The sequence below is a fragment of the Phyllopteryx taeniolatus genome, chromosome 4 (genome assembly GCF_024500385.1).
Source record: "Phyllopteryx taeniolatus isolate TA_2022b chromosome 4, UOR_Ptae_1.2, whole genome shotgun sequence".
NCBI lineage: Eukaryota > Metazoa > Chordata > Actinopteri > Syngnathiformes > Syngnathidae > Phyllopteryx > Phyllopteryx taeniolatus.
Window position 1 is genome coordinate 18,436,028 of NC_084505.1, and position 22,067 is coordinate 18,458,094.

The 22,067-nt window shown below is 43.3% G+C and overlaps 2 protein-coding genes across 11 annotated transcripts; both read left to right on the forward strand.

The window, feature by feature from the left end:
* Window positions 1–44: 44 nt before the first annotated feature.
* On the forward strand, window positions 45–4,334 carry b3gnt2a (UDP-GlcNAc:betaGal beta-1,3-N-acetylglucosaminyltransferase 2a). Of its 6 annotated transcripts, none has more exons than XM_061770183.1 (3): window positions 45–185; window positions 310–573; window positions 3,005–4,334. In XM_061770183.1, exons 1-3 carry the CDS (start codon window positions 159–161, stop codon window positions 3,938–3,940), a joined length of 1,227 nt encoding a protein of 408 aa, XP_061626167.1. In that variant the 5' UTR covers window positions 45–158; the 3' UTR covers window positions 3,941–4,334. The 6 variants fall into 6 exon arrangements, with proteins under 6 accessions (XP_061626167.1, XP_061626168.1, XP_061626169.1 ...); XM_061770184.1 differs by having other exon boundaries at window positions 316–573; XM_061770185.1 differs by having other exon boundaries at window positions 158–298; window positions 417–573.
* Window positions 4,335–5,433: 1,099 nt separating this feature from the next.
* zgc:66455 (uncharacterized protein LOC393502 homolog) lies at window positions 5,434–20,281 on the forward strand. 5 transcript variants are annotated; one of them, XM_061770175.1, is made up of 11 exons: window positions 5,434–5,694; window positions 6,997–7,030; window positions 7,944–8,527; window positions 8,661–9,000; window positions 11,551–11,592; window positions 11,681–11,781; window positions 11,861–11,922; window positions 13,495–13,655; window positions 14,844–14,999; window positions 16,537–16,784; window positions 20,094–20,281. In XM_061770175.1, exons 1-11 carry the CDS (start codon window positions 5,449–5,451, stop codon window positions 20,187–20,189), a joined length of 2,070 nt encoding a protein of 689 aa, XP_061626159.1. In that variant the 5' UTR covers window positions 5,434–5,448; the 3' UTR covers window positions 20,190–20,281. The 5 variants fall into 5 exon arrangements, with proteins under 5 accessions (XP_061626159.1, XP_061626160.1, XP_061626161.1 ...); XM_061770177.1 differs by having other exon boundaries at window positions 5,482–5,662; window positions 20,094–20,274; XM_061770179.1 differs by having other exon boundaries at window positions 5,596–5,662; window positions 7,924–8,527; window positions 20,094–20,277.
* The last annotated feature ends 1,786 nt before the right edge of the window (window positions 20,282–22,067 follow it).

Below are 22,067 nucleotides of genomic sequence, written 5' to 3' on the forward strand. Positions count from 1 at the left end.
CTTCCACTACGCTGCCTAGCCGTCCATGCCATTTTGAGCTAACCATTAGCATGTGTTTGGTGTCACGTGTGTGTGTGTGCGTCTTGATTGCAAGCGTGTGACTCCTGTCGGGCCCAGCGCAGGGAAGAGTGGGAGAATGCCACCCATTGTCTGTGTTGATGATGTGGAGTAGACGGTTGGTGGATGTGAGTTGACGTCGCCATGTTCCCAAACGTTCCCCTGTTTCCTGGAGTCGGTGAAGCAGCAAGAAGTCCTCCTGGAGGTCTTCTCCAGACTCAAGCATGGACCTTGAGACCTCGTGCGTTTCAGTTGCAGTTGGGCATCAACGTGGCGGCTTTGGTGCGAAGGAGCTGGTGTTTGCTCTGCGCCATGCTGCTGCTCAACGTGTTGGTGTGTTGCATCCTTGCGACTCTTAGCTGGAAACTTCGCCAGGACCAAAGCGGACTCCTCAAGCTGGTTTCTGCGCGATCCGGGAACTGGTCGGGCCCATCCTTCTGGAACACCGAGCAGCGGCGGCTGAACCTCATGGGGCCTCGGGACTCGTGCGAAGCGGACCGCAGAGTTGTCGCGCAGGTGATGTGTGTGATCATAGCGAACTGCAAGTCTCACATATGGTCGCCATCTCCAAAATGACGTCTTTGCGGAAAATGCCATCATGCTTGAGTTACCTTTGAAGATGCTATTATGTTATATTGCTGTCATCATTTTGTACATCAACACATCACCCAAAAATCATGTAAATTGCTTCTTTAATATGCTAGGAAAAATTCTATTTATTACGTTATCATTTATTAGAATGGACACGTTTGTTTTTACTTGCGGCTGCTTTCGTGTTCTACAGTCAGGTTGCTTCTTGATTAGCTACATTCCGTTTCACATCACAATTCAGAGTCACGACTCGGTAGTCGTCGGCTTTCCCCACACACTCGTAAATATCGAACACATTTAATATTTAAGCTTGTCGGCCCCGACAATCATATAAGACGTAAACTTGTCTTGTGTTTGTCGTCCTTGATTGGAAAGGGGCAAAATCAGGCTAAAAGAGCCCCCTTATCTAGAATGGTTCTCAAGCTATTTTCAACACTTTAACTTGATTCATAATGCGTAAAAATAACAGATGATATGGGGATGGACCAATAATATCGGTGTGTGAAAAAAATATAATAAGAATTGACTGAATTAAGATAATTGACCATATCTGGACATATGACGACAGCGACGATATGTGACTTGCTTCATATTGACTCATTAGACTTGAGTATGTTTGTGGTGGGGCAGATAGATCATGTTTGATTAAATGAGAAGATGGGGGGGGGGGGGGGGGGGGGGGGGAATCATCTTCCTGGGATACGAAAAAACAATGGGAGTCAGATCGAGCACAGTCCAAGTTTAGCGAAGATAACGTGTAAGCTACATTTGCTGAATGGTTTGTTGTTCCTCCTTGCAAGAATGTTTCACCATGATGTCACACGTATGCCCGGGTGGCAAAAGCTAAAGCGATCTCCGATTGCATCACAAGTCAACAAAGCCTCCAGGCTGCAGGTTGCTTTAGGAACCTGCCTCTTCCTTAACTATGAATCAAGCTTTTTATGGTTCAAGAAAGGTGATGAAATACAATATATTGTCCATATAGTATCGAACTCCTATATGGGCTCGCTATTCATGGCATCCATACAGACCCTTTCCCAAAAATTCACTCGTGAACAAGACCCCGAGATACTTGAACTCCTCCACTTGGGGCAGGATCTACATCCCCGGCCCAGAGAGGTCACTCCACCCTTTTCCGACTGAGGACCATGGTCTCAGACTTGGAGGTGCTGATTTTCATCCCAGCCGCTTCACACTCGGCTGCGAACCGCTCCAGTGAGAGTTGGAAATCACGGCTTGATGAAGCCAACAGAAACCACATCATCTGCAAAAAGCAGAGATGCAATTCTGAGGCCACCAAACAGGACCGCCTCTGCGCCTCGGCTGCACATAGAAATTCTGTCCATAAAAGTTATATACAGAATCGGTGAATAAGGGCAACTCTCACCGGAAACAAGTCAGACCTTTCCTTGATGCTTGCAGTTAGTTCTTCTTTGTTTTTTTCTCTGGTGCCCCTCATTTTCCTACTGATAATACCCGTTAGATTCTCAATGGGGTTTAGATCCGGCGAGTTGGCTGGCCAGTTAAGCACTGTGATGGCATGGGCATCAAACCAGGTTTTGGTGCTTCTGGTGATATGGGCAGGGGCCAGGAAGTCTGGAAATCTGCATCTCCATACAGATCCTGAGCAGAAGGAATCATGAACTCCTTTAAAACCTTCTGGTAGACTGTTGCGGTGACCATGGATTTAAGAAAGGAGTTTACCAACACCCGCACTGGACATTGCACCAAAAATCACGACTCACCGTGGATATTTCACACTGGACCTCAAGCAGTTTACCTTTTTGAATGGAATTATGGAAATAAATAAACTTGTCCATGATATTCACATTTTTTTGGAAAGGGGGTCTGTATATCCAGTCACTCAATGTGCAGGGTTGCGTCAGCAACTCTTATTTATATGCAACGGTCGGGTCCAATCGGGTTCGCAGTGTGCGGCAGGCCTTCCATGTCATTTGACCAAAGGTGGAAAATGGCTTGGCTGATGTTGTGTGAATGTGTGAAGTGTCAGTCAAAAAGATGTCATGTAAGGTAAATTCCTTGGAAGGGAGATCAAATGTCGGGTTGGCAGGTGTTCATTTCAAGTCCTTGTCAAATTAGAGTAACGCGTTCCTGACATGACTGCTCAAGACACTTCTTGAAAAATCACGCTGGACGCCAAGTGTGTGCCGTTCTAGCCCATCCCCCAAAAAATATCTCCTCAATTTACTACTACACAGTTCTCAGTCTTGGCACGTTTTCAGCAGTTATCTTCAAATTTGTATATTGTTTTTAGAAACAAATATCTGAATTTACTTTACAGGGTTGTTTAAGCTTGTCCGGGGTTCCTAAGATTTTTTTTTTTTAACTCTAACAGCAGGTTTGGGACTACAATGCACTGCCTCGCCGCCTCCAGGACTTTCTGCTATACATCCATTGCAGGAAGTCCAGTGTGCTTCAGGTTCCAGGTCCGGGGGGCCGGCCGCCGGATCTTTTCCTGCTGCTTGTCGTCAAGTCTCTGGTGCCGCATTTCGGGCGGCGGCAGGCCATCCGCCAGACGTGGGGCCGCGCCGGCGTCCTGGCCAACCGCACAGTGGCCACCGTCTTCCTGCTGGGACAGATGTCGCCCGAGGACCATTACCCAGACCTGCGAGGCATGTTGGGCAAGGAGGCGGCGCTTCACCGGGACCTGCTCCAATGGGAGTTCAGGGACACGCCCCTCAACTCGAGCCTGAAGGAGACGCTCTTCCTGCAGTGGTTTCATCGCAATTGTCCGTGGACCCGGTTTGTCCTGGAGGCCCGTGACGACAGTTTCATCAACACGTTCCAAGTGTTGGACTTCCTGGAGACTCTGCCGCGTGCCAGCAGCAACTTCCTGTTCATCGGTGATGTCGTCGACGATGGACGGCCACCCAGAGACCGGGCCCTTTTGGACTTCGTTCCGCCGAGCATTTTCACAGGAGCGTATCCGCCCTACGCTGCGTCCGGGGGTTTTCTGCTCTCTGGGGAGGTGGCCGTACGTCTTCACAACGTCTCGCGACGCGTCCTTCTGTTCCCGGTCCACGATGTCTACATGGGACTGTGCCTCCGCGAGCTGGGTCTGGTCCCACAGAAGCACCCGGGTTTCGCCACGCTCCTCGTCCGCCCCGACCACGACGATGACAAGGAGCGTGGCGAGGTTGTGTGCGTGGAAAGGAGCTTGATGGTGGTGAGCGGTCACACGCCGCAGGAGATACTCAGGATGTGGAGCACCGCGGGGGGGCGGCTCTGCCAGGCAACGGCTACACAAGAACATGCACATGCACTTAATTAGGTACAATGGCTAAGCACTTCCAATGCAAAACGAAAACACGCAATTGATGATGTCATATTGACAAAGACATTGAATATTAATGTCATATTAGAAAAAAACTCAAATGTTGATGTGATATTAGTACAAATTGAATATTGATGATTTCATTAATGTCATAGTAAAGATGTCAGCTATTGATGATGTAAACAGTTGCATATTGATTGTCATTTTAACAGACGATTATTGATGATGTTAGTGGTGAAGATTGAAGAAGTGGTGGAATATTGATGTTATAGTAGTCAAGTCCTTTAGCGTTGATGATGCCATATTAATGACATTATCTTGTTTCTAAAATAAACATGCTATGCATTAATAATTAGTGTTAAATATGATTAATAAATAACATTGTCGAGGACGGCTCGGTGGACGACTGGTTATCACGTCTACCTCACAGTTCTGAGGACCTGGGTTCAAATCTGGTCTTGGCTGTGTGGAGTTTGCATGTTCTCCCTGTGCAGATTTTCTTGCTCTTTGCATCAAAATTACAATGGTGGGAGCAATGGTTTGTGTGTGTGTGTGTGTGTGTGTGTGTTTGCCCCCAATATCAAACCGCCACTCACTTTAACATTTACGTACACGCACACACACACACGCAGTTGCCTTCATGGACCACAATCGGCCTCCATCAGTTAAAAGTCTTGACAGAAGTGTACCGAAAATGGTTTTCTTGTTTATGTTTCGGTACTTGCGATACTGTGCATGTCAAGTCTGCACTAAGTTGCTCATTCATTGGGGCTTCAACTACACTAATGTTTAAGTTATTGGTTCACGTTGATGATGACATTCTGTAATTTGTGTGGCGTACATTACCAAGTAATGGGTACGGTTAATGCTTTTTTTTTGTACTGTGAATAAGTGATATTCCTGCCACTTGGCAGCTGCTGAAAGTAACTTAAAAGTTACTTTTTTCTAACTTAGTTACTTTAGTTACTCAAGTAATCAGGAGAGTAACTAAATTACTTTTAAGTTCAAGTAAACAGTAAAGTAAGTAAGTCACTTTTTCAAAGTAACTAGCACACTAGTTGTTTTTGTAAGTCAGGTCACTAGTAATGTTTCCTGTTTTGGGTTTAAGTGGTTATTGGTTTTGGGACTTAATTTTTTTTCCATGTGCCTTGGTTGCCTGTTTTTGTAAATCATTTATTATTATTATTATTATTATTATTTTGTTTTAATTCCTGCACTCCTGCCTGGCCTCCCTGCTTCCCTGCACTTAACCCTCCAAGTTTGGACTCCAACCTGCACAAACGTGACACAAACATGGCATAGTTTTTTTCCAAATATGACCTCGCAGCCCTTATTCTCAACAAGATAACTTGTAAATGTGACTAACTACATTTCCAAAATCATCTTGCCAACACTATATAAAACAAACACAACCAGGAAGTAATTGACCATAACTTGACGGTTATTTTGTTCACTCTGGCTCCCCCTGGCGACACTCGGTAACACGACACCCAATTAGCTCGCTGATGAGCCTCAGCTGCATGCACGTGCGCGCGGCAAATAAGCGACCGCTAGGAGATGTGACGTCACTTCCATCTGGACACGTCAGACAAGTTGAGAAAGACAACAACAAAAGTACAAAAAAAAAAAATGTTAGCTGGCAAAGCAGCGACGCTTATAAGTCACGCGCTCGTCTTCGGCTTCGTACTCGGACTTCTGGGGACCTGCTGCAGGGCGCAAGTAAGCCACCACGCGCCTGCCAATCAAACCGGGTGTGTGGGTGAGGATTTCTGAGTATGTCTGTGTTTTTGCTAGTTTGTGTTTGCTGGGACACCAATGGTGTGAGTGGGAGTGTGTGCGTGTGTGCGCGCGCGTGTATATGTACGTATATATATATATATATATATATATATATATGTGTGTGTGTGTGTGTGTGTGTGTGTGTGTGTGTGTGTGTGTGTGTGTGTGTGTGTGTGTATTCTCTAGGCTTTATACAATCAGGATTTTTGGGGCCGATCAGCGAGTTTAAAAAAATAATAAAATAAAATAATCACTGATCTGATCACAAGATGGAGCAATGCGTCTATTAAAATGACTTGTTCATTTACTGTATATACTTGTGTAGTGTATACTGAGTATCTTCAAAAGTATTCTCTAGCATTTTAGACTAAAGGTAAAAAAAAAAATTAATCATCTCTAGGGGGCATTCAAGAATTGGCCACTGACATAAGTTTAAGTTTTCAGTCAAGTCAAACCAACATTACAAAATGACTGACTTCGCACACACCGAAACCTTAGAGCTTAGAGATTCGACAGAACGCCGGCATGTTGACGTACAACCGTTAGTGCTTAGCACTAGCTTGCTAGGCTACAGAACGTTTTGTTGCCTGCTTGCGAGTTGTATCGTATTGAAAGTACTTGTACATACCTCAAGCAATCCGGGAATGAATATCCTCTCCCGACCATCGGTGATGACCACCACCCTGTTTTTCCTTATTTTATTATTCCCCCCAACAATACATTTGCGTGAGCCATTGTTGTTGCCATGGTAACGAGTGTATCCGGTAGCGTTTGAGTTGACAAGATAAAGCCCAGTGATCGTAAAAAACGGGATGCGGTGGTATTTCATTGTAGTAGTCTGACAGTGCAATCGTGAAAGAGCAAATTTGTCTTGTAGTCTGATCCGTGATCCTGATCTATGTGGTTTTATGTTGTGAAAGCTGTGCGTGTGGATTTCTGTGCGTTTACTGGTTGGATTGTTGGGACACCACGCGTGTGTGTGTGTGTGCGCATTTTTTGTGTGTGCGTGTTTACTTGTTGGATCATGTAACCTTTTATTTCTTTTTAACATGTGCACGTGTTGTTGTTTTTTTTAACCTGTGTGTGGATTTGTGTGTGTTTACCTCTTTTAGTTTGTTGGCACACAACATAAATGTGTGTGTGCGTCTAACTGTTTGTGTGCAAGTGTATTTTTGTATGCTTGTTTACCTGTTGGGTTTGTGTGCGCGCGTGAATGTGTCTTTTTACCTCTCTTTGTGTTAATGTGTGTCTCTTAATTTCTTGTTTGTTTGCAGCTACAGGAAGAAGACAAAGCCAAACAATTCTCTGGTCAGTTAAACATAATGATGATGATACTGATTACTATTATTAGGGCTGCAACTAACCATTATTTTAATAATCAATCTGTCAATTTTTTTTTAATGATCGATTAATCAGATTTATTATTTTATTTAATTTTTTTACATTCCCGTCCCTTTAAAAAAAATAAATAAAATAAAATAAAAACAGGACATGAATTCAAATTGGCAGTGGAGAAAAGATGTACACATTGGTTGCTGCGTAAACATCCCATAGGTCTTAGTCATAAATTATTATTTAAATGTTGAGGTCAAATAAGCCATGGACCAACCACGCAAATGTATGCTAGACAATATCTGCTTAAATATCTGCTTTGTCATCCTCTGTCACTACACTGCCTCCTAATTTTCAACTGTCACATCAAGATTTTCATGCATGCCTGTCAGTTTAGATTTAAGCTTATTCGTTGGAGCCCTAATTATTATTATTGTTATTGTCACTATTATCAGAACGCAAGTGATAACAGATTTTGACTCAATGATGAATAAAAACCAAATCTGTTCAGAAGTATTAAAACGTCAACTTTTAATTAGTCAGAAAATCAGCAAAAAAACATTGATAATTTGTTGGTATTATAGTATTGTATTTATTTATTAAAATTTTTTTAAAAGTAAAAGCAGACTTTTGCAAACATCTTATTTGGATTTAATGCAAAAAATAACTAGTCTGATTTCATGGAGGACTACAGTCGTTGAGAATATTTACTGTTGAGAGGCTGAAATTCTGAGAATTTGGGCAATTTTAAGTTTAACAAGATCTCTAAACAATTAATCGATTATCAAAATAGTTGTCGATTAATCAATAAATTATTGCACCTAGTCAGTTGTGTGACTCCACAAAGTCGTGTGTGTGTGTCTATAAAGTGTGTGTCGCACTTCCTGAGGGATGACAGGTGAAGGGGGCGGAGCTTTCTTCGCCCTGAGGAGCTGCCACCAGAGTCTGGGCGGTGACGGCGGCGAATTCTTTTCTCCTGACTATGTTTGCGCCAACCCGCCGCTGTGGTGCAACTGGACCATCCGGGCCCACGCCGGCATGCGGGTCCACCTGCACCTGCAGGACCTGACCCCTGACGAGGACTGCCACCTGAAGCAGGACCAGATACACGTGGATGAACCCCCCGGACCCTCTGCCGGTCACCGGGTACTGCGGGGGTGCTGGCACGAGGCCACGTACACCTCCCGCTCCGACACGCTGTACGTGGTTCTTCTGATTGGCGGTGGCCCCGCTCGGCAGTACCGAGGATTCTACGCACGCTACCGCACCTTTGGACCTCCGATGGCCTATCACCCGCCAGATGGCATCTCTGGGCAGGAAGGGAAGCGGAACAGTCAGATCTGGGATGAGTTTGGAGCGATGATTGCAGTGGAGCGCGAGCTCCATCCCTCGGCGACCGCTGCCGTGTTTCCCTTGTCGGATCCTCCCGATAAAGCTGCCGACTCGTCTTTGGAGCCGGATGCACACGCGCCGGTGAGATCTGAACAAATACTACTAAACTAACACTTGGCAGCTAATGCATTACAATGTTAATGATTTGTTGTATGATCACATCATTCTGTTGTTTTTGATGACATGCTCCTGTCCCACTTCACATGACCTGAAGTCATGGTTGGAGACCACGCCGCCGTCAGAGTCCCCACACGGGACCTCCTGGGCAGAAAGAGGCGCCCCCCTAATGCTCTCGGACCCGTCCGACCTTGCGCGACCGTCGCACGAGCTTCTGAACAGACCTCCCGGCAGCTCCCTTCACATCTTGAACGCCAAGCGCAGGGACGCCGACCCAGGTCCAAATCTGCCGGAAGGTGAACAGAAAACATTTGAAGCAGGAGAAAAAAACATGGAGGCCAAGGAGACACCCACGTTATCATCACCTGAAGAAGAACCGGGGTGGACTCTTCCACACCCCAACATTGTGGAACCGCTTTCGGACCACAGAGGGAAGCGTGAGTACAAACCGCAACATGAACATTGATGATTGTGATGTGTACAAGTACAGGTGAATCTCGATAAATTAAAAAAAAAATATTTCAGCAGTTCAAATTCTATCGGTGATGCGCACAGAGTGAAATATTTCCACATTTTATTTATTATGCAGTAGCACCTTGACTTTCAGTAAGTTTGATTTAGTTCTGTGACCAAGCTTGTAAATAGGCTTTACACGATCAGGATGTTTGGGGCCGATCAGTGACTTTAAAAAAAAAAAAAAAAAAAGGATCACCGATCCAATCACAAGATGGAGCAGTGTGTCTATTAAAATGACTTGTTCATTTTACTGTATATACTTGTGTACTTAATTGCTCCAAAAATTATATTTACAATAAATGTATCTTTGTGAGTCTATTTATGGCACTGATCCACTTTTGGTGACATTTTTGGTTGTTGGTGTGCCGTGAGATTTTTCAATTGTAAAATATGTGCCTTGGCTCCATAAAGGTTGGAAATCACTGCTGTAGTCAGATCATGACAAATAATGGGTGCTAACTTACTGTAGTTAAATTACTTTATTGCAATTAAATTAGTTCACACACACACCAAAACGTTAGAGCATGATTCGACAGAACGCCGGGGGGGGGGGGGGGGTGTTTACGCACAACCGTTAGCTAGCTTGCTAGGCTACACAACGTTTTGTTGCCTGCTTCCAAGCCGTATCATATTAAACATACCTCAAGCAATCCTTGAACTCCTCTCTGATTGATGCAGATTGTAATGGACATGTTGGTGAAGGAAACAGGGGTGATGGATGGTGTAATGGATAGGTACGCCATCCAGGAAGGGAAGTAGGAGGGACCAACGGTGGTAGACTTTGCAAAAAGGATGGAAATGGCTGTAGTGAACACTTTTTTCCAGAAGAGGCAGGAACATAGGGTGACCGACAAGAGCGGAGGGAGAAGCACGCAGGTGGATTACATCTTGTGCAGATGATGTCATCTGTAGGAGGTTACTGAGTATAAGGTGGTGGTAGGGGAGAGTGTGGCGAGACGGCATCGGATGGTGCTGTGTAAGATGACTCTGGTGGTGGGGAGGAAGAAGTATGTTGGAATAGTACAGGACATGTAGGAGGGCAGCAGAACAGTGGTGAGGTGTGCTGTAGGTGTGACAGAGGAATTTTAGGTGGAGGTGGGACTGCATCAGGGATCAGCCCTGAGCCCCTTCCTGTTTGCAGTCATGATGGATAGGGTGACAGATGAGGTTAGAGTGGAGTCCCTGTGGACCATGATGTTAGAAAGGTGGAGGCATGCACTGGAAAGGAGAGGAATGAAGATTAGCTGAAGTAAAACAGAATATATGTGCATGAATGAGAAGGGTGGAGGGGGAAGAGTGAGGTTACAGGAAGAAGAAAGCGAGGGTGGAGGACTTCATATAATTGGGCTCAACAGTTCAGAGCAATGGTGGGTTGGTAAGGAAGTGAAGAAACTGGTACAGGCATGTTGGAACGGGTGGCGGAAGGTGTCAGGTGTGTTATGTACGGATTAGCGACCGTGGCACTGAAGAGACAACAGGAAGCAGAGCTGGAGGTGGTGGAAATGAAGATGTTGAGGTTCTCTCTAGGAGTGACTTGGTTGGATAGGATTAGAAATGAGCTCATCAGAGGGACGGCCAAGGTTCGATGTTTTCGAGATAAAGTTGGAGAGAGCAGACTTCGATGGTTTGGACACGTCCGGAGGAGAGAAACCGAGTACATTGATAGAAGGATGATGAGGATGGAGCTGCCAGGCAAGAGAGCTAGAGGAAGACCGAAGAGAAGGTTGATGGATGTCGTGAGGGAAGACATGAGGGCAGCTGGCGTTCGAGAGGAGGAGGCAGGAGATCGGCTCTCATGGGAAAGGATGACGCGCTGTGGCGACCCCTAACGGGACAAGCCCAAAGGAAAAGAAGAAGAAGAAGATTTAGATTATAGTTTACAGCAAACGAAAACCCAAAATTCACCACCTCGAGAAACTACAATATTATGTAGCAAATGATCAAGAAAATGTTTTTTCATATATTGTAGAAATTAGGCAGGAATTTGCTCTCAGTTTTGTTGTTTATTGTTTTATTGTAAGTGTTTCATGAATCTCTATAATGTACGAGTACTAAATAAATCGACTTTTCTACCATATTCTAATTGGAGATGTACATCTTCCAATCCTCCACAGCTTCTGTCAGACCTTTTGGTTAAATCATCGGAAGCGTGTCTGGAGAACATTGCTTTTCAGCGTACATTTCGCAGTAATATAGTGGCGTAATGAAGTCAATGCCCCACCCTCCCTTCGTCCTTACCTACCTCCTCCCACCACTCAGCCTCTGTTTCCTCTCCCCCGTTAACTCCAATATGAAGACCTCCTATTGCACACTGGACCCTATCCCATCGAGCCTCATCAAAGACAGTCTTCCAACCCCCCCCCCCAGTCCTTCAGAAATTGTGTTGCATTTATCATTTATTCCATGTGATAAATGACGGTTCACTGTATCCTAATTGACTTGTTATTAACGCACCTACATGTCACCTGCAGTGAATGTCTGGAACGCTTCTCAAGTTCTACATGAGCCCGGTGGTGAGTGCACGTTGGGTCAGAACCACTGCAAAGATATCTGCTCCACACGCGTCCTCAGTCTTGTCGTCCTGTCTCCATCTCTGAACAGATCGGCTGTTTGAAGTGTCCGTGGAGGTCCAGCTCAGTCAGGACCACAACCAGAACCAGGACCATTTGGACGAATTGCTGATGAAGTCTGTCAAGGCTCTGGTTTGTCCATGACTTTTTTTTGTTTTGTCTTTTAACGGTGTTGATAAAAATGTCCAAAATATGGCACCCTCTTCTTCAGGTCCTCAAACATCTGGACGGGCTTCGCATCCCACTCAGCTTGACCTTCAAAAGAGTTAAAAGGTTATCTACACTTCCTGTTAGTTTGGGTGTTTTCTGGAGACACAGTTGTACACTAGTACCTTGACTGACAGGTTTTTGGATTTACAAGCCGTTGCTTTGCCGATTTTATTTATTTTTATTTATTTTTTTTTTTTTTGAGTGAAGTGAAAAACTCTCCTCTGCTGGATAGCAGTGTTACTTTGGTCCCTTCTGGTGGCATCTTGTTGCCAAAGAAACCATTTGAATTTAGATGAACTACATTTAGAGAAAAATATTCCTTTGCTTCCACCTTGTGGCGTCTGCTGGCAATTGCAAACCTTTGGCACGCTATCAATTACTTGTTCGGTACTGTAATTCCCTCGCGTGTGGGCAAGGAGAGCCACAATTGCCGATGCACTTGCAACCTTTTTATTGACTGGGACAAGCAGTCAAACACTAAACAATGAAAAGACTCACAAGGAGCAGCTGTAGGCTACAGCTCACACAGACCAGTCGATCCGACGTCGGCTCCTAATGTCAGTCACTGGGACACATCCCTTAAATGTACACATCAACATACGAACACTACAGTATATGCACAGTAATTCTATAAAAAAAAAAAACACATTTCTTTACATTGTCACGTTTTTATACAATACAGTGGACGTTTTCTTTATTAAAATGTTATTTTTTTTTTGCAGGGCTGAAGAAAGATAATGGCACTTCAATTTATTTTGAGAAAATCGATTTGACATACGATAAGTGGTCAAGGTACAAGTGGAACCTCGATTTGCAAACTCAATTGGTTCTTGAACAGGGTTTGTAAAGTGAAACTTGTAAGTTGAAAATAACAAATTTTTTCCATAAGAAATAATGTAAACCTCAATAATGTCCAGCCGCGACAAAAGTCCATTTTCGTAAAAGTTAGCACAGTTTTGAACACAATGTGAAGCTATGCAGTACTGTATATCAACTATGAAAAGGGTTGATTGATTAAAAAAAAAAAATAATAATAATAATAATAATAATCTCTAACAACAACCTCATTCAAATGCAGTGTCATGTCACAAGGCCCTCTGGGGTGTTCACAGCCAGTGGGAAATCACAAAGCCCATGAACTTGAACAACCAGGTTGCTACAATAAAAAAAATGTAATCCACTTCTTGGCTTGCATCTCCTCTTGAGAACATGCAAGTGCCTTGCCTTCTCGCAAACAATAGGCTTGGAAACGCTGTCACTCGCTAGCTGTTTTTCCATTTCTCCAAACAGGCAACCGCGTTTCCACTTGGTCCAGAAGTTTGTCTCGGTCCTTTTGAAAATATGTCACGCTCTTGGCCATGTCAGCAGCAGCAGACGTCTGTAGTGGCAATTGTGGACTTGTTTCTTCCATACTTGCGAGCAAGATTGGCAATTCATGTGCTGTCGATATAGTCCTCACAAACGAATGAAACTGCGTTAAGGTCCGACCATCGGGAAATATTTAGTTCCGTCTGCGGTTCGGAAATGGAATAGTTTGAACATTGTTGCGTTCATAAATCGAGATTCCACTGTACATTTTGAAAATGTGTGGTTGTCATGGTAATGATGATGATGATGTGGCATGATGATTTCCAGGCTTCGTGCGGGCTGTCTGTATATAATGTGGCTCAACGCGGGTCGTGGGCGTGCTCACGTGTACGCTGGCGTGCACCAGGACCTGCACAAGCTGGTCGGTAGCGCCGTTGCCCGAGCCGGGAACCTGCAACATGGTGTCATCGCTTCAGTCTCCATTGGCGGTAATGGCAACCTACAAACACAGATGGGAGAGTCGAGTCGCGTGACTTGACTCGCGTCAGACTCGAGTTGCCAGTTTTATTTTAGGACTTGGGATTAGTTTGGCTGAAACTTACCCAAGGAATCCATTTGACTTTGACTTGAGAAGTGTTACCTGTTCACATTTTAAAAATCTGCATTTTTAACATAGTGTACCAATTGTTTTGTTGTTTTTTGTGAAGTGCGTGCAAACTGAGTGAGCGCAGAAAATGATTACATTTGGATTGAAGAATCATGTTTTTGGCAAAATGGGAAGAGAACGGCAACTTACAAGGTTTGCAAATCAAACAGAGGCAACCACTGTGACATCTAAAGTTCATCCATAACTATAAAACACACAAAAAATAAACTTGGAAGTCCCATGCCATCATTTTTGAAAAATGTCTTTATAGTCTTTGATGTCCTTCTGTTGGGTTAATTTGGGTTGGAAATGCCCAGGATGCCCTTTTTCAAGCTATTCTAGTTGGTCTAGAATGCTTGGCAGATAAGACTGGATTTCTCATTAATTAATCTGTATGTAAATAACCTTTCCACTGATTGGGTCGCTGCTCTTCTTAATTTGAATAAGGCGCATGACCGCGGCAGTAGTGTACACAGCAAATGTGTATTCGCTTCTACAACTGACAGCTGAAAACTAGTAGTACTTACCAGCTACGCCAATTTCCTTGCTCACCGTTCTCCGGGCAGACTTATTTTTCGTACAGTCTCTGTATTGTAGGAGGAGTTACCAAAAGTCGCAAAGGTCATCTTGTCTGCCATTGCTTCGGGACATCGTGGTCGTGTACATGCGTATTGTCGCTGGCGGTTGGATGTCGCGAAGTAGCGTCACACTAAATCGATTTGAGTCGGCGGGTTTTTGTTATTTTGTTTCGTTGAGTTTTTTTGCAGAAATCTTTACTGAAGGTTGAGTGGGCAGGTACTATATATATATATATATATATATATATATATATATATATATATATATATATACCAATAATTGTGGTTTGTTCAGAATGGGGTTGTCCTCATAATAGGGTCTGAAACGGGTCTAAATCTTCCATTTTAAACGCGTTCAATATTTAGCAGCAAAAATCTTCACGGGTGAGGGGAAAGCAAACGACTCCCGAGGCGTTCTTAACTTTTTTTTTTTTTTTTTTTTTTTTTGACAGACGTCAACGAATGTGGAACGCAGTTGGCGCTGTGTGACGTGAATGCTGACTGTTTGGACCAGTTTGGCTCTTACTGGTGCCGCTGCAAAGACGGCTTCCGGGACGAGTCGCACTTGGGACCCAGAGGAACCGTGTGTGTGGAGCGCAAGCCTGCAGGTCACCATGACAACTGTGATCATGAGCATCTCGTCTTCTTGTTTTCTTTTGGGCGGAACCTTGTTGAGGGGTGACCACAGCCAATCTGTCCCTGTCCTCGAACTCCAGCTATCTGAAAGTTATCCCACACTGCATCCTTTGACCTGACATGGGAGGAATACAATTTTGTGGCCACAAAATACTAACTTGAGGTCACAAAATTCTCATGTCGATCCAAAACGGTGAACCCCTATATTATTTGTATTTGTGGTTCGGCATTTGGAATTGACCTATACAATTTATTCAGAAAATCTATACAGCGCTACTGTTTTTATGCTCAGGCCAAAGCATTAAAAGTATGACTTTGCTGGCATCTTGGTGCCAAGCAGTCGTGTTGAAGTGAATTTGGGAGTTTCATTTAGACTTGTGGTTCTCAACTGCTGTCACCCTGGGACCCCCATTTTCCTATTGTTGCAAAGTCGTGACCCACTTTCATAGAAGTTAAGAAAAATAAGCAATTTGTACGTTTTTAAAAATAGCACGTGACCACACAGTATATTATATTTTGAAATACGGTTTCAAATGTTGAATTCAAATGTAGCGGCACGGTGTACGACTGGTTAGAGCGTCTGCCTCACAGTTCTGAGGACCGGGGTTCAATCCCCAGCCCCGCCTGTGTGGCGTTTGCATGTTCTCCCCGTGCCTGCGTGGCTTTTCTCCGGCGCGCACTACGGTTTCCTCCCACATCCCAAAAACATGCGTGCTAGGTTAATTGTCGAGCCTAAATTGCCCGCAGGTGCGAATGGTCGTTTGTTTGCATGTGCGGGCTCACAAACGGCAGGCAGTGTCTGTCCGATTGTTCCAGGGCAGCTGAGGCTACACAAGCAGCTTACCGCCACTCGCGTGTGAATGTGTGCAATTGTAAAAAGCAACTTTGAGCGCCTTGAAAAGTCCTATTTACTATAAGTGGTATACATTTGTAATTGCGTCGTCCAGTCTGTGCTTTCCCCGTCTTGTCTTCAAATACTTCTGTTTCGGGATGGGCGAGTACAGATACCAGGTATCGGTATCAGGCCGATACCGGCCTTATTTCAATGTATCGAGTACTCCTGATCGCTGCCGATTCCAGCAACCGATGCGCTTAAGGCAAAAACTAAATACATAATAACATTGTCCCAGTCTGTGCTCTGATAGTCTTCTACTACTTTTGTGCTGTACTAGCTTTGTCCCAGTATCCTCTACTTGTCTTGTCTTTGACCATTTTTGCGTTGCCGCCGTGTCCTCTACTAGTTTATTCCACTTGTAGCTTTGCCCTGTACTCACTATGTCCTCCACGAGTCTATTTTAGTCCTGGCCTACTTTTGTCCTCTACAAGCATTGTCACAGTAACCTCAACTAGTTTCTTCCCCTACTATTCTGTCCATGGCTGCTTTTGTCCTCCACTAGTCTTGTCTTCTGCTACCCTCGACCCAGTGTCCTTTGCTGGCTTTATCCTCAACTTCTTCTCCTTTTCACTTTAGCTGGTGCTCCACGCTCTCCGTTGCTGTTTTTGTGGCAGGTTGCACTCCGGGCCCGTCCGCCGAGACCAAAGCCGTGTACGTGCTCTTCTTCCTGCTCAGCTCGCTGCTGCTGACGTCGCTGGCGGCGGCGTGTGCGCTCTATCGCCGCCACCGCCGGGGGGCCTTCTTGCTCGCGGGCCGGGACTCGGCCCGAGCGGATCGGGGCCACGCCGGCCCCGCCGACTCGGACCTGCCGCCGCCTCCACCGCCCGCCAGGGGGCCGCGGGACGCTTGGACCCTGCAGAAGGTATACACATAAACAAATGGAACTGGAAACCTCTATCATGAATAGAATATAAGAGACCCTATTAATTTTCTTAAAACTGCCAGTTATACATTTTTAGAGCAGGAGCATGCACTCAAATTTTGAATCGATCAGAGTGTTTGCACTTTTGTTTTTGCCATTACAGAAGCTAGGTTCATTTTTCATAAAGGCATGCAAATAAAATTCTGGATGGCTATGAATTAAGATGTATGAAGATAAAAGAAAATGGAATGAGGTTACATTATACAGTATATATGTATTCATGGCTCGATAAAATCAATATAACATAATACTGGAATGTTTAAGAGGAAATTCAAAATGGAAGCGTCACATGAGCTCTGTACATGAAACACCTGGGTTGTATCGATTTTCATTTTTTTTCCCCCCCCTTCCTCTGTCTGCATGGATGGATATTGTTTTCCAGTCTCAATCAAAAAACTTGATCTGTGGTGATTTGAACAGGCTCTTTAAACCCAATAAAACTAAACACCATGAATGACTTCGCTGACACTTTCTTTTTTCCCCAACAATCAAGCAGAATAACAGCTAACAGTGCCACAATTACTGATATCTTTACAAATAGTGTTTGTAATTTTGTAAATACATTTCATAAGCACTGCTCTGTGAAGAATACCTATATAAGGAATACAAACATAAAAAGGCCTTTGCTTGCAAAAGGAATAATTAACAAGAAAAACAAAATCTCTACAAATTGTTTACCACGTTTAAAAACAAAAGCAGAAGAACTAGGATATACAGAAATGGACAGATTTCACGTTATGTACAAACAATAAATTACATGAAAATGACAATATAAAAGGAACTTGGGATACACTAAATAGCTTCATCAAACAAGGAACTTCTAAGTCCTCATGTCCTGACTCTTTTATTGATGGATAAACTGAACTCTTCCGACTCACCGCATGGCTCCAGTTGAACAGCGATGGCTTTTTTTTTTTTTTTTACACACGCCGTTCTCCATGAAATCCCTCGTCTTTTCTCACGATGGCAAAACACACTTTCTACTACCCACCTCGGCACATACACTGTTTACAGCATACGTAAACATGGTCTGTTCCAGTGTACGGTACCTGACCTTCTCCAACTTCCGTGTGGGCATTTCTTTCCATAATTGTTGGGAGTCATTATTCAGTACCTAGTCTTTATCTGCACCTCAAAAGCTGTGCTGATGTTAAAAAAACATATTTTGTGTGTGTGTGTATATATATATGATAGTAAATGGTTGGATTCCAGGTGACAAATAGAAACATCCACAGCAGCCAATGAGCAATGAAACGTAGCACTGTATTGTAAAATAGAAATATAAGCATTTAATAAAGTAGAATGTAAAGAAATAAACTGGTTTATAAAGTAATTCAGCTGAAAGAGACACCCACACAGTAGTACAACTCCAATTCCAATGAAGTTGGGACGTTGTGTTAAAAATAAATCGAAACAGAATACAATGATTTGCAAATCATGTTCAACCTATATTGAATTGAATACACTACAAAGACAAGATATTTAGCGTTCAAGCTGATAAACTTGATTGTGTTTAGCAAATAATCATCAACTTAGAATTTTAGGGCTGCAACACGTTCCAAAAAAGCTGGGACAGGTGGCAAAAAAGTCATTGCTCAGTCATTCACAAGCAAAGACGGGGCGAGGTTCACCTCTTTGTGAACAAGTGCGTGAGAAAATATTCCAGCAGTTTAAGGACAATGTTCCTCAACGTACAATTGCAAGGAATTTAGGGATTTCATCATCTACGGTCCATAATATCATCAAAAGGTTCAGAGAATCTGGAGAAAGTGGCAAGGCCGAAAACCAACATTGAATGCCCGTGACCTTCGATCCCTCAGGCGGCACTGCATCAAAAACCGACGTGAAAATGTGTGGCGCATTATGAAGCGTAAAATATGACGACGGAGACCCCCGGACTGTTGAACAGCTGAAGCTGTTACATCAAGCAAGAATGGGAAAGAATTCCACCTACAAAGCTTCAACAATTAGTGTCCTCAGTTCCCAAACGTTTATTGAATGTCGTTCAAAGAAAAGGTGATGTAACACAGTGGTAAACATGACCCTGTCCCAGCTTTTATCGAACGTGTTGCAGCCATAAAATTCAAAGTTAATGATTTGCTAAAAACAATCGTGTTTATCAGTTTGAACATGAAATGTCTATGTCGTGTATTCAATTAAATATCGGTTGAACATGATTTGCAAATCATTGTATCCTGTTTTTGTTTAACACAACGTCCCAACGTCATTGGAATTGGGGTTGTATATTCACGTTTGCCTTGAAGGTCGTGATGGGCAAATGATACGGAACCATTGGAGCGTGTCACTTTTCCTCAAGCAGAGTGATTCGATTGCATCAAAGCGCCAGTGTCACGTGACCGATTCGAACATCGTCGCTGTTTCACTTCACGCTTCATTACTTCAAAATGTTTCCAAGCTTTTCATTGGCTGATGGCGTTTCAACGCATTCTGAGCCAATGACAGGTTTGACAGATTTGAGTGGTTTGGTGCCATACTAGCTATATAAGATGCATCATTATGCTTCCAAATAGGGTTGGGAGGAGATAAAGATTTGGAGAGTGTGTATTTTGGCAAGTCAACCATACAAGTCCCCAAATGACAAACTATTATCTTTTAAAGGTTTTCCTTAAAAACACAACACACACACACACACACACACAAAACAATGTTTTTGAATTCACACACCATGATCATTTGTTATCTGGTAATGCCGGTACATTTTGCCATATTTGGTATGAATGAACAACGCACTTGAATGACCATACAGACTTTTCTGAACTTTGATTGCGGTCATGGGAAACCGTGCCAGTGCTTCGGTCGTACTCTTTTCGAGGTTGCTATGGCTTCAGTTGTCCACCACTACTTTAAGGGGAGTGACGTAGTGAGTGAGGTTGGTAGTTAACCACACTGTTCAGTGTTAGCAGCTGTTTTATGCTCCCTGAGTGTTTTCATTTTTTTTTTTATTTAGGCGTTTGACAATGCAGTTTCAAAAAAAGTAATGAAACTGAATCAGTGACTTTTTTTATTTATTTTTTGAAATTATTTTGGCTCTCAAAACGGCAAAAAAAAAAAATCGTCCGATCTGACTTGAAAAAGTTGTAAGTTAGGGCACGTGTAGTCAAGGTACCACTGTACTAGTATTTTGGAATGCTACTTTGCCTTGTTTTCATTGTGGATCCCACTGGAACAGTGAATTTCCCTCATGGATGAATGAGGTATCTCTCTCGCTGTGTATCTCATGCATGGAAGGAGCGACTTGCGGCTGTGGATCTTCAGCTGCTTCGCTTCAGCCCGCTGACGCCGTCCGATGTCTACACGGACCCACAAGAAGGTGGCAAGAAGTGATGTCTTTTTTTGTTTGTTTGTTTGTTTTCTTTAAGTTTGACAATGTTTGTGACCTTGTAATCACAATAAAACAGAACTGCAACATCCTTGATGTGGGTCAGCTGATAACTCTAACGTGACCTCAAAATGTTTTTTTTTTTTGTTTTGTTTTTTTAATTATTATTTTTAATTTTCTTCAGTCATTTTCTTTCTTTGGTTTTTACTTTGACATTTCCATTTCATTATTTATTTTCATTATAAATTTGTATTATCTTCATTTTATTTGTTATTTTCCTTTAATTACTAGTCTTGCATTTTCCTTTTTTCATTCTCTTCAGCTATTCTTTTTTTTATTTTTGGTTATTTTAGTTTAGTAATTGGTTTGATTAAAAAAACTGACTTCATTATTAGTTTTACATTTTTTGTTTATTCTTATAACTTGTATTTTGGTATTTTTTTATTTTTGTTTTTCCGTATTTTCTTTGTTAAATTTTGACTGACTATCCTGATGATGGCCACCAACAGGCTGCTGCACAACTTGTTTCGCTTACGTGAGGAAAACAATTGACTTTTTTTTTTTTGAGAAATACAGTAATAGAACTCAACAAAAAAACAAAAAACATTTTTTTAAACATTCTGGTTCGATGCAGTTTGTGCTGCTCCTTCTTGTGTGTGCGCCTTGGCCACCTGGGGGCAGTGTAAGACGCATATGTTTATACTATAAATGGAGATGGTCACACCTCAGTAAGCTGCAGTAATATGTTGTTCTTGGCAGCGGGTAAAGAAAATATGTATTGTTGTATTAGCTGTCGATGTGTTGCTGCACCGTTTGTGTTCAAATATCCATCACTTAATGGGTTTCACAACACACTGTAACATAGATGCCATTTGTTAAGGCCTCTTAATACTCCCGACAGCGCCGCATTGCATCACATGACCGACGGATGCATTGGGCCGCGCGGCCGCTATGCACACGGCACAAATTGTCGCCGCGCACAGAATGCAGCGGAGATCATCTCTCGTGATTGGTCCGTTTGAGTCACATGCTGTGATGACGCGTTCAGCTTTCCCCTTGGTTCCACATCTCGCCTACGCCGCCGCCGCCTTGATCGATTTTGCAATATAATTAAACACATCATCTGGTCCTCCAGGTCCATTTGTTCTAGCAGGCACTGTTCCCCGGTCGCCATTGTTGTTGCTTTGTTCGGGAAAGTAAAAAACGGCTACCGGAATTGGCCATAAAATCCAGAGGAAACGCCACCATGTGGTGTCCTAGCCAAAACCAGCTGTAGCGACACCACCGACTTGGAGGAGAACTTATGAACTGTGTTTTTGATCTTTTACTTGAATCTTCACGTCTGTTGACTGTGAGGAGGTGCAGTAATGATTTTGCATGATTTATTGTTCGTTGTGATTTTACACGTCATAATAAGAGAATTAAAGAATAAAGCCGTCCGTTTAACAATCCAATTGACGAGCCAAAACGTGCTTTCCCTGACTGACGACTGAGGAAGCATCACGCCATCAAGTGAAGCGCAAAACAAACCTGGGACGTCAAGTGGCCTCTTTTGTCCCGAGTGTCTCATTCTTGACATCTTCTCCTTTGTCTTCTTGAGCTTAACGAGGCGTCCAGGCTATTCGCATGACCTTTATGACCTTTCATTGTTTGCGTGGTCATTAATAGCAAGAACAAAAACAACATGAGCAGAATGCGTCAGCATTTACTGCCACAGAAAATGCTGTGAGTAACAAGCTGAGGAGATTAGTTGGAAGTGAATTCATTTAAATTAATTTAATTTAACGATCTTATTCGATTTGATTATTGTTTGGAGTGGGATGCTTGATTGACAGCTGTTTTGGCCAATTACACCACTGCCTCTTTTTTTTTTTTTTTTTTTA